The sequence below is a fragment of the Rhea pennata genome, chromosome 16 (genome assembly GCF_028389875.1).
Source record: "Rhea pennata isolate bPtePen1 chromosome 16, bPtePen1.pri, whole genome shotgun sequence".
In the NCBI taxonomy this organism is placed as follows: Eukaryota; Metazoa; Chordata; class Aves; order Rheiformes; family Rheidae; genus Rhea; species Rhea pennata.
In genome coordinates, this window is record NC_084678.1 from 5,533,239 (window position 1) to 5,545,726 (window position 12,488).

The window sequence follows — 12,488 nt, forward strand, 5'->3', positions numbered from 1 at the left end:
AAGGCAGGGAGCAAAACGTGCCAGGCATCACAGAAACACCTGTTTTCTCAAATGGTTATGGAAGGTGTTTGGAACTGGTGGGGGAAATGCAAACCACTCTGGAAAGTTATCCTAAAAGCCTGCTTCCCTCTGGGCTTGCTTTGGGAATTACTCAAGGGTAAAAGACCTTGACTCGTTGCCTGTTGCCCTGCTCTAACATGCCAGAGCATTCCCAGTTTAAATAGAAAACACTCATCATTTGCCTAAGCTGAGCATCCAACACTTTCCCTGAAATAAAGAGGGCAAACACCACCTTCCATGAGCTGGGAAAGACTAGCAAGGAATAGGGAGGTTAAGCTGATAACCATTCAGCAAAGAAGCAACTGGTAATCAGAGAGATCCCTTTAAAACATATTTTCTTGCCGCCTTTAATTAAAAAGGAGCAAGTACAAGCGTGAAAAAATTGCCTTTTTGGTTCAGTGCCTTCTGCTAACAACAGAAGATCTCAGCAGCAACTGCAAAGCTTTTAAGTAATACTGAGCCAAAGAAAATATGAATAAATCCAACAGATCTCGAGTTATTGGAAAGGAGTCCAATGATCTTGCCCGAAGCCAGAGAAAGACAGAAAATGTTCAATTTCTGATCAAATTAAGGTTATTCAAACAGGCAGTTTTAGTATCTTTATATACGCCTTCATCATACTGAAATGTCATTCTAAAACATCAGCTAGGATCTCAGTTGCCTGGATTATCAAATGCAAATATTAGCAACCTAGTGAGTGAGCACATAAGATTAAGAGCTCAAAAACCTCCATTTCTACACAATAGGAAGTTGAGTCATTTCAAGAGATACAACAGGCTAAGACTTAATCTGCAAGTATAAAAACACTGAATTTCAACTGAGGAATTTAAAACAACCTTGCAGCGTTCCTATTTTTAGAAACATCATCCTTCTGTCACCCATTCAAGCAGGAATGTGAATAATGCCCTGCAAAAGCAAATCAACCATGTCTCAGTCTTGGTGCAACTCACAGTAAGGGAGGGAGTAATCTACACCTCCACAGTGGGGAGTTACAGAAAGTACAACCGCACCAGTTTACAGATTGCTAATCTCATTCCCTTAACACATTTAAGGGATTGTTTGACCAGTATAATTCATCTCATTATAGTGAGAGACATTTCAAAGAGGCTCCAACTGAGTAAAAGGAGTCTTCAGTTCTGGTTAAGAGTGGAAGTCTCATGCTACTGCAAACATGAGATCTTAGTTAAGCTCAACATCTTCCTATCGGATACCTGACCAAAAGCAAAAGTCACAAGGACTGCTAACTGGAATAACGAATTATGGATACTCGAACTGCGAGCCACAAAGAGGAGCAGTGCCACAAGAAAGTAGCTGCAAAGCTAACGGTTACGTTTTTGGCAGCAAAAAAAGGCATTGGCTGTCCTTCGCCCAGAATTACGGACTGTATAAATACAGTTTACCAGAACTGACCTTATCAAGTTTTCTTTCTCTCTTTATTTATTTTTTTAATAATGATATCGGGTGTCACTAGAATAAAGAAAACATGAGAGGGCTTCAAAGGACATTGACAGTCCACTAGGCTGTAGCACTAGAGGTGCTACAAAAAATCCTTCCATCAGTCTCCAGAAAGCTTACAGATTTGCAGATTTTGCATCCTTTCTCAATGCTGCAGCCTGGATGCAGAATTTCTGCAATCTCAGCTTCGTTTCAGCTCAAAAGACCAAGCCATCTATTTGGAAACAACAACAACCCTAGAACCAGAAACGTACCCCAGCACTGACTACTCCAAAAATGTCTCGGACATCCCGAACAGGATGCTTGTTCTTCCTCCTCCGAGACCGGGAGTAGGTGTCCAGCCTTCGCTGCACAGCCGCCGCCTGGGTCTTTGTCAGGGTGGAGAGCAGCACGATGTTGTCGTTTTCTGAGGTCCGGTCCCCAAGGAGGTCGGAAAGGCCGGCATCCTGCAGCCACTCGGCCTCAGCGTCTCCCTCTGCGGGCAGGGCACAGGGAGGGTGGGAGGAAGAAGAGGAGACCGCAGTGAGAAGACAGAGGATAACAGCAATCAGAGCACGGCAGGGCTAGAGAACCAGAAGCCTGGCGGTGGCAACGGGGCATCACTGCAAAGGAGCTGCCTCTTTGGTAGGACACCAAGGGTGTTCTTGACATCTCAGCCCCGGAAGCACAGGGGAGTACATGCTTTAGGTAGCTATCACTGTCCATACTCCTTTCTCCCCCGCAACGTGAGGAAGAGGAGAGCGGGGGGAAAAAGCGAAAGAACTGCGGCGTGCACATATTGTCTGCTGCCCCGGCAGAAGGGGAGCACACGTGCGGCCCCGCGCGGGATTTAACGCGGGGACGGCAGCAGGGGCTGAACGCGCCGGGGGCTCTCCCGGAGGGGCACGGCATGAAGCGCAGTCGCTCCCGTGTAAATCTGCCTCCACGCGGGCTTCTCTGCAAAGGGGAGCCCCAGCAGCGGCAAAAGCACGTGGTAAGTTCAGAACGAACGACGCTACCTCTCTGGAGCCCGCGCGGGCTCCGACAGCTTCGGGAGCGCAGACCAAAGCTCTCTGAGAAGGCGCAACGTACAACACTGTACGTAGGGCTTTTGCACTCGCCTCAATCATCCGGCTGTTCCTTTAGCTGTCTTTATCTATGTGCAAGCCTAGGTATCAACCAAGAGCTTTCTGGGGCTTTTTTTGTTTGTTTTTAAATATCCAGACGCTGATCTGGTGGATTCAATATATTTTATTCAGTGTACTTATATGCAGAATTATTTGTAGGTATTGCCACTATTTTACTTTTTTTGGGGGGAGGAGATTCATACCCATACAGTCATTCTGCAAAAGCAAAAATGTTATAAAGCAATGCACAGGTTAAGAATATCTACACCCATTCGAAACACCACTAAAATTAAAGACTGTTCCAGCTGCAAAACAAAGCACGAGAAGCCTGGAGACAGTAACAGCAGCATAATTCAAACAAGCTCAATTTCACACCATTCTTCAATATACATAACACTGCACTTCAAACATGTATCAGTTTTTCCCTAGATGTCCTTTCTGCAAGTTGTGAAGTGCCCTGAGCAAGGCAGCTACCTGAAAAATAAGGATAAAAGTAGTTATTTAACAGGTGGCTTCAGCTTTACAGTGAATGCCACATGGCCTTCAGCTTCTCAGTTCTGGGTACTCATTTACTGCAGGCAGCTCCAGCACAGCTTTCTCTAAGGACATAGTGGAAAAAATGACAGCTGATCCGATTGAAACCAAATAATTTGTTCCTACTCTTCCTTTCCAATGCAAACTGCTATTTCCTCAATTATCACAGCTGCGCAGGCAAGTTTCTATTATTGTAGTATCAATAGTTTAAGAAAAACCATGCATCTCTTATGAGATGAAATAATCTTTTTTCCTGAAAAAACCACTATTTCATTATAGCACTTAAGAACACAGAACACACTATAAAGCCTGAAAAGACTTAATGAAGTCGCAATATCTTTGTGATTTACGTGAAAACAGAACTTTTTCAGCATCACACTACAAGCAGCGGAACTGGACTTAAAGTCATTGCTTCCTTTCAGAAATCTTCTGGGAAACCAGCCGATATTCCTACAGTGTTTTAGATTTTGGTCATTCCTCATGACCAGTTGTACAAAGCGACCACGTAAGAGCGTCTCCAGCGATGTGCTCACTTGTTTACGGTTACTCTTGCTTTTGCAGCCTCTGTTCTTAGTCCAATTTAAGTATTCTCACTGGACATGTATTTTATTATGCATCTGCAATTTCACATAAGCACGGAGTGCAAAAGCCTTCTGCTATTTATTGTGTCTTCAGGAGCTAAAGGAAGTTAATTGCTTGCAAATTTTGAAAATATCCAGTTCCAGACATAACAGGAAACTAATCTAACACACAACAGTAAAGAAGGATGTCTGATTTATTGTTTGTTAGGCCTACAGCCCCATCTGATGCCAAAGCACCTCAGATTATTCTGATTTTTCTATTTAATATTTTTGGCCCAATTATGTTTACTTAGTAACACAAAAGGACAGCAGTAAAACAGGGTATTTACAGGGGAAAAGGTGGTGGTGGGGGGATCACAGTCAGAACAGAAGTTCAGCGGTTTAGCTGCCAGTTTAAATTTGGGGAGCTGTTAATATTTGCCTTTAAATTCTGGACAAGCAATATTTCTGGAAAAGCATCACAATTGGGAACAAAACAGGCAGAAGTAGAGAATACCACTTGCAAAACCTACTTGAACTGCGAGCTAACTAAAACCACATTCACAACTAATTGCGCTCCATTCCCAAAAAGTTAAAGGACAGATAAATATCCTGCAAACACGCAGCTTCAGATGAAGCATTCAGCAAAACTTTCCAGACATTAAAAAATAAAACAAATAAGTAAATAAATCCTTCTCTGCAGACCCTCCTCGGACACGGCCCCGAGCGGCTAGCGGTGGGGCTGCTAGCAGGAACATTGTTAACGGCGCTACCAGGCTCGCGCCTGCGCTGTGGCCGTGCTGCACAGCAGGCAGCTAAAGACAAGGACTACGCTTCTGGCATCGCGGGAAAAACGCTCCTTCCTCCCCACTTCTGCTGCTGTGGCTGCCGGCAAGCACCAGTAGCTCTGTGCTGACCCAGTTCTCCCGCAGAGTTGCATACTGGCTGCCCACTAGCTCCGGACGGGGCTGCGAACTGCTGCCCGGGCGCAGCTTCCCGGGCTCCGCGCAGACGGCGCCGGAGCCTCCGGGGCTGGGGCGCCTCGCGGCCACCTCGCCGCGCGGGAAAGCCCGAGGGCTCCAGCTCCCGCACGCACCCCCGTCCCCAAGCTGCTCCTTGCACGGTGTGCTCAAAGTGCAAGCAGCATTTGACTAAGCCACTTTCCAGAAGGCCCCAGCAGAGCTTTTCCTTCCAGAGCCTGGTACAAAGGCTCCAACGCTTGCAGCATCATTTCAAGTTCGTCCGGTTTCAGCTGCCAGTTAAGCAGTTAGCTCTCACCCACCAGATCAAGACACAGCGTTAAGGGAAACTTCTCCTTGTGGTCGGGCTCACACACAGTAATCAAAGTGCCTCTAGCACAGCAGCCTTCGGGGTATCCCAGACAGCCTGTCATCTCACAGCACGGCCTTTTCCAGAGACTCCTCCCCATGCTCATCTTCTGCATCACTTTGGTGTCCCTTCTAGTTCTAAAAAACAAACTTACGTCCTTTACGTAGGGACCCTAACAGCAGCCCTCCGTATTTACCATGTCGCACCTTTTAGTGCGGATAATAATCTTCCCGTCTCTACTCTCCGAAACCCACCTTTAAGCATCCAGGATACCTATTTACCCTACCCTGCCTTAGCATCACGCTAGGACTTTCCCTCAGATGTTTCTCCATTACACACATGGATCCTTCTCAATACGAGGCCAGAATAACAGCCGGAAGCCATGCAGGCTGCAGTCCCGACCAGTCAAGCGAGCGTCCGACATGCCCACACGCGTGGCTCAAAATGAGGAGCTCGTGTTTGCTCTGTTCCTCTGTGGGGCTGCGTGGTCCTTCTCGGTATTTATCATTCCCCAACATCCCAGGATTTTGTACCCTCACGTCAAAATGCAATTGGTCCAAGTCCCCAAAATTGATTACTAATAAATAAATAAATAAATAAGAATATCCCCCTCCACACCCTTGAATGTACTGCTGACTGACCTTCAGTCAGCTTTGCTTCAGAAGGTGCAATAGTCCAGACTAGCACCCCCACGTAGGGAATTATCCACCATCCAAAGCAAGGGAGGAACAAACACACACACACACACAGTGTTACCAAATATTGGTAATATCCCAGTCATAACGCAATATGCTTCCAAATCATTCAGATGCATAAGAAAAAATTATCTCTAAGATGTTCATCTGTCTTCCCTCCCTCACTCCCAACAGTTTTGGCAACCTACCCTCTTGTGTTTTGACATCTGCAAGGCTGCATTCTTCTTGCTCGCTTTCACTGCTCTGTTTAATGTTCTCTACTTCCAGCCAAAAACTGTCCATTGACAAGTGGTCCAAAGAATCCAGCCTGGAGTTGATGTGCGCTGACAACGGGGATGCCAAAGGACTCTTCGGAGCAATCTGGCTCATTTTGCAGGAGCAATTTCTGGTACTGAGAGAGAAAGAGATAAGGAGAGACAGATTAAGCTACACATATTCAGTTATGACATTCCCAGTACAGTCTTCAGTGATTAATGACTGCAATAAAAGCCAAACAGAGGTAAGTGCTAAACTTCCTTTTGCTAGTGTTTAGCAATAACAGGCAAAATTGGACCGAAGTCCAATAGAGCAGGAGAAAAAAATACTGTCCAAGTGATGTGAGAGGAGGCAGCATGAACACATCTTGCTTCACTGTCCTTCCAGCGACCTCTTAGACACCTCCTATTCCCACGTTTACTACCAAGACTCCCCCTGCAAGCAGGCACAGATGCTCTCTACATCCACAGACAGCAGGATGTTTCAAGCTCTGTGCACATACGCACAGGCGATCTGTGCATGCACAGCGAGTCTGATGACGCCCAACCAGGGCGGACTTGTCCTCCGCACGGAAGACGCATGGACACGGCTGTTGTATAGCCTGTATTTTAGTTGGCACAAGCAGCTCCCATGTTTGAGACTCTTTTTTCCTGCCCAGACCAGATTCTTCAGATTTGTGAAATACCAGAAGTGTCCTGGGAAACCCAAACACGCAGAAGTTTTTAACACCCTGCCAATTACTTCATGAGCAGCCAAAGTCTCAGACTAGTCCAGCACAGCTGAGCTTTCAACCTCTCCAAAGAAAGGTGCAAGATCCTAACCACTTCATAAAATAACACTGCTCCTAAAATGAAATTTAATTCTCTTCAAAGGCTTGTAAGCCTTTTAAACTTCGCTCTATACCTTTTTCAAAGGCTTAAAATAAACAGGGATAAATTTAACCTACTTATTAAAAAAGCCTCAATGGTTCAAGTTACACACACACAACTTAAGAGATTCTGCACTACGCTTACTCTGGATAGTCTGGAAAGGGTTATCAAGGACACATAGAAAGAGTCATCACTACAAAACAAAGGTTAGAATTATTTTCTAGGCACGATACAAGAAGTAGATCAAGCCTTATGCCTGAGAAACATGAACCAAACATAGCCACCAAATTTAGTTTAGCCATCCAGCTCTGGAAAGGCCTAGGAACTAATATTTGCCAGCTATTTTGCCATAAATAACCTACTCTCATTCTAACAAGCCACAACTAGCATTTTTGGCACTCTCTTGCTTCTGTTACAAGAAGCATTTCAAGTCTTAAAGGAATAAGTTTGAGGATCTAGCAATTACAGGCATATGTTATGGGATATTCTGTACTTACATTTACACACTTACACATTCTGCACATTCCCTCTTCTAATATGCATGCAGGCAGCCCTCTTCTTCTAAAGGTCAAAACTAAAGTGATAACCATCATTTTGAGAACACCTGGAGCCAGCAATAGCACTGAGAACAGGAACAACAAGTTCTCGTTCTTTTTTTGCTTTTCTTTTCAGTTCAATGCAAACAGGAATACAGAAGTTAAAAATTGAAGAGAGCTATTATGCCATCCAGCCCACCTCTGACAAGTTAAGAGGTGTCCTATTTGTTACTCTTTTTTTTTTTTTTTTTTTTTTTTTCCCTCATGTTCTTACACTTGGGCTTCCAAACAACAGGGCTCTTAAAAGGCCACTTCACAGCCTGGTAGAACATCTAAATGTTTAAGATTTTTTTTTCCCCCCTTTCATAGTTCATATTGATTTCTCTCAATTCTACTATAGCTACCATACCAAATCATTATTTTCCCTTTCTCCTTTTTACTTATGTCTTTATGCATCGAGGTTATGAATTTAGATCACTTCCCTCATACCAGTTCTTCAGCTTAAATACTCCTCCTGCCCCATTTCCTTGCATTTGCTGACAAACTTCTCGTGAGAGGATTAAACACAGTCACCGCGCTACTACCAAAAGACTATTCCCTCTCCTGCCAGGATATCCCACCAGAATGCTTTCATATGACAATCAGCAGAAGCCACCACTTGGGACATAAGAATAGCTGGAGGTTATAAGACATCTTCAGGGACTTTGTTTTGGCCAGCATCAGCTCCAGAAACACTGTGGCAGCCAAAACTACGCTACAGCACAGCCTCTCAGTGTGTAACGCTACTCAGGCTAAGAAACCATCTCATAAGCTTTCCTACTTGCTCTAGGAACGCACTCAGCAGGCACAACTACTCTTGCCACAAGTTACCGTACTGTACTGCTGTGGGATCTAGGTTATACAGACAGAGCAGCTCTAAACTATAAAATTCCCTCATGTTCCACCTCAGACTCATCTAGCACCTGAGAAGTCTCCTTCGGTTCACACTGGGATAGAAGCTGTATCTAGCTCTGCAGATCCAGCAGAACCTAACCCTCGAAGCCAAGGGCAGCTCGCACAGAGTGCGCACATCCCATGGCGAGCCTGCTTTACCGTAGCTATGGCAATCCTTCCCACACCTGACCCAGGCCTGCCCAAAAAGCAAACAATCTTCAAGACAACACAAGCAGAGCATTCAGCTCTTTCAGAAGTGTGGCTATTGCCTTGTATGTTCTGCATGACTTACCAGAGACTAGATTCTGGATGCAAGCTTTAATCCAAGAGATGCTATGATTAAGTGGACTAACTCTTATCCATAAGATTAGAGCAGGTCCCTTGTACCTATCTGAGAAGGGTCACAACGTCCCTCTCAGAATACCTTTGCGAACAGCCATTTCTGATCTACCAGCACCTCCGCTCCATATCATGACTGCACAACACTGGTACAAGGATGGAGTACTGTTGGAAACTACACCGAACTGTGTAAGTACTCCTATCCCACTCTGACTGTTGCTTTTGTACCATCCCTAGCCATCTTGCTTCCTCCCACAGCTGGGTACTCAGATGCACCAAAAAGCTACACTCCTAGTCACACTACACGTCTGTGTTAGGAGCGCCATACCAAACTACTTGTGGGTCAAACCACCTCAAAGCCATTTTTATCTCTCAACAGCCCCATAGGCCACTGCGCTAACTCATTTCACCAAGGTGGAAAGATGCATGCACACACACCGCTGGCGGGAGCCAACACCCAGCTCTGCAGCTCCTATCTCACAGAACCAAGCCAAGGCAAAAGTCGGGTCTTAAAATTAAGGCCAGAGAGCAAGACATTTTAATTTTTTTCTGTCTCCCCTTGAGCACATTGCTTTACATATCCAACTGGCCAGGTGGAAAGTTAATTTCAGATTCTGGGCTCTTTTGAGATTGCCCTCCTTTGATTTACAAATGCAATGAGCAAGAACAACCTATGACATATACGAGTAGTAATAGTCCAGATTTAACATGTAGATTATTAATCAGCTCGATTGCAACTAGGCAAAGAGTAAGTGGAATAATCAAGTTCACTCAGATGCACTGTAAACATAAAAAGCCTAATGCTTTAAAGTTTTAACAACTAACCCAACAGTAAGCAAACTGGCCAGAAAGATCTAGTTAAGGGTGACCATAAAGGAATGATTTTGTGGTAAGATTGGCCATATTAATGCAAGCTTTTCCTCTTGTTTAAGAGGAGAGCTAGTTTCAGTGGGCTTGAGATCCATCCACTTGACCTCCCTCCCCCCAATAACCTCAGTGTGACTCTAGGTCAACATTATCAACAGCACGGTTATGAGAAGTTAAACAGACTGGCATGAACCTTGTAAGGCTCAACTTATTACTTCTCCTGCAGGCCACCTCTGTGCAGAGCACCTGGTAGCCCTAATACAATCTGCAAGCCTGCATGGCACAGGCAGGGAGCACTGGTGGCTCACCAGCCCTGGACTAAGGTATGAAGTCTCCGAGCAGTTTTTGATCTGTTCCTAGATACTGTCAACACATAACAAATGCATTGTAAACACTCATGCAACTCTCTGCCCTCTTGAATATATTCAGCTAAACACTGTTGCTATATGTTTGTTCCTTCCAGGGCTGAATCACTCTAGTCAGCTTCTTGCAGAATTTGTGGCTGCCTGGGCTACTCCACGGCTCGCTCAACATCCTTTCCTCACTGAGCATACCTCTCCAGCAGACAGGCAAAGAGATCCCTTCCCCATGCATTTCGGGCAGAACAGGTGGTGACATGCACGAGCCAAGGAATTGCAACTCCTTTAATACTGCTTCTAGAAAAACTAAGATGAGAAAAAAGCAACAAAACCAGACGAATTCAGTTATACAAGACAGGCCTACCACACACAAGCACCTAGCTGCAGGGACGTTTCCAAAAATCTGGGCCAAACACAAGGAAACACAGAAAAGAAAGAAACGGGTGGCGAGAGGCTGAATTAACCTCAAGAGAAGCACAGCAAGTCACAGAATAGATCAAGAATCAAGATCATTTACCATCTGGCAGCAGTGTTTCCCACAGGTAAATACACTAAGTCAGAGGAAGGAAAAATATGCATGTCTTACCAGCTTTCAATTTATTTCAGGGTCAAAAACCAGTTGATTGGCACAAGATTAAAGGAAACAAAAGGTTCATACAGGAAAAGCTCCTCTTTAATTTGCTTTCAGGTTCCTATCATGAGGAAGCAGTTTAAATCTGATCGCAGAACTGTACGGTTAATTCTGAAGAGTGAGAAATACCTAAAGCTCAGTCAATCACAGCTTGCAGCAGGCTGGATTCTCTTGTTTAAAATAAAGGCATCATAAAACAGGAGTATTTGAAAAGCTAGAGAAAGTCTTGAAGTATTACATCAGGTAAGGAAAAAAGTTCTTGAATGTAATTACTAAAAGAATTTAAAATTTAAACCTTAATCACCCTTTCAAAAATATTACTACTAGAAAAGATCGCTGTATAATAGAAGTCAGTCTACTTATTACTAAATTTTTAAATAAAATACGCATAATCAGGTGTTTCATTTAGGCATACAGAATTACGTAAAACACTTCGCAATACACAGAGAGCAGATTGCCATCAAGCAATGCCTTGGGGACATAAACGCCACGCACTTCCTACAAACAGAGCAGAATCAGTTCATGGGAAGCCAACCAAAGGCCTCAAACCAGAGAAAGTTCTGCCACAAGCTTTTAAAGCCCAGGTTTGTTCTCCTTGCATTCCCCTAACCTCAGTACACTGAAAGCAGTTGCAAAGATATCCCACCTCTCAAGGAAGAAAAAGGGCAATACTTACGTTTACTCGTAGGTGACAGAATGAAAAATGTACAACTGGTTCAAGCATCTTGGACTAGACCATAAGCGTAAGGATAGACTAATTATCAAATTACCATGGCAAGATACACAGTAACTTACCCAATATATGTTCTTCTAATGCACTTTATTTTCCCTGGCCTAACTAAACCAAAGTAGTTGAAGAACCAAAATTAAACTATAATTAAAGCAGTCTACCACTGTTGACTTGCATCTTCAGATAATTCCAACCATGAGGGATCTGCTCACTTACCTAGGAACTTCACTAACATATGGACTGTCTCATGGGCACCCCCCACAAAGAGGGGGACAGAGCCTCTAGACCACCCCGTTTTACAAAACACTGCTGCCAACCACAGCTCATGTTTCTACTAAGGGGGTTTAATCAAGGCCTTCCCATACTTACAGACTGCATACTTGAAGCTCTGTGTCTGTGGCAATAGCAAGAGTAGCCAAGACCTCGTTACTGGAGTTTGCTAACAAGATTACAGCTTGTTTTTGGTAACACAACAATCAGTTCATCAAGATCTGCCACTATGCAAGTGGCTCTGGCAGCAGCAGCATATTTAAGGTTGTTTTGAAGAAGCCTGTTCTGCAAGTGATGAGGAAGACACACCAAACAGTTCTGCATACGCTGAGCAACTCCTACTAGAGCCAGCTTCCCCCATCCCATCAACAGCAGAGGCATTCCCCAAGTCCCCACCTCCCATCCTGCTGTCCTGCTTCCAGCAGGAAGAGGAAATGACAGTGACTATTTGCCCAGGACTACATGGGGTGAAGAGCTCTTGAATCCTAATGCTTCTGTGTAATGTGCTGCTTTCCCATAGCACCTTCACCACTTTCTGTTCCAGTTTTGATCTCTTCAGATAACTTGTGCTTTATTTAAAACTTCCAGTGCTGTGGAGAAGACAACAGCTTACATGACAATAAGTTTTTACATCAAAGTATTCACAGCCAAAAAAATAAAAGAAAACCCCTATCTCAACACTCGCCTTTCACATCTACATTTAGAATAGGCTCATCTACACTGTCTGGTAAGGACCTAAATAAGCAAGCCAAGGAACAGCAAAATTTTTCTGTAATTGCTGATCTACCTAGAGGTCAGTCTCTTCCACAGAAGTTTAGAGTATCACTTAAGCACAGGACTGATAAGCACGTGTAGATGTAGCCAGTTCAGAAACATTCAGAGCTAAGCTTAGTTGGGCATCTGCCCCATCATGCAAGAGTTCACTTCATCCTCTGAAGACGTAAGCCATGCTCCATACAT

The 12,488-nt window shown here is 44.3% G+C and overlaps 1 protein-coding gene across 4 annotated transcripts in view; it reads right to left on the reverse strand.

The window, feature by feature from the left end:
• The window catches only part of ARHGAP40 (Rho GTPase activating protein 40), a 40,999-nt gene that overhangs the window by 11,201 nt on the left and 17,310 nt on the right, over positions 1 to 12,488 (reverse strand). For all 4 annotated transcript variants that reach the window (XM_062589003.1, XM_062589004.1, XM_062589002.1 and 1 more), the window contains exons 2-3: positions 5,928 to 6,130; positions 1,770 to 1,990 (exon numbers count right to left, since the gene is read on the reverse strand). In XM_062589003.1, the coding sequence (XP_062444987.1) occupies positions 1,770 to 1,990; positions 5,928 to 6,108 (402 nt within the window). In that variant the 5' untranslated portion in view covers positions 6,109 to 6,130. The remainder of the gene's footprint in view (positions 1 to 1,769; positions 1,991 to 5,927; positions 6,131 to 12,488) is intronic.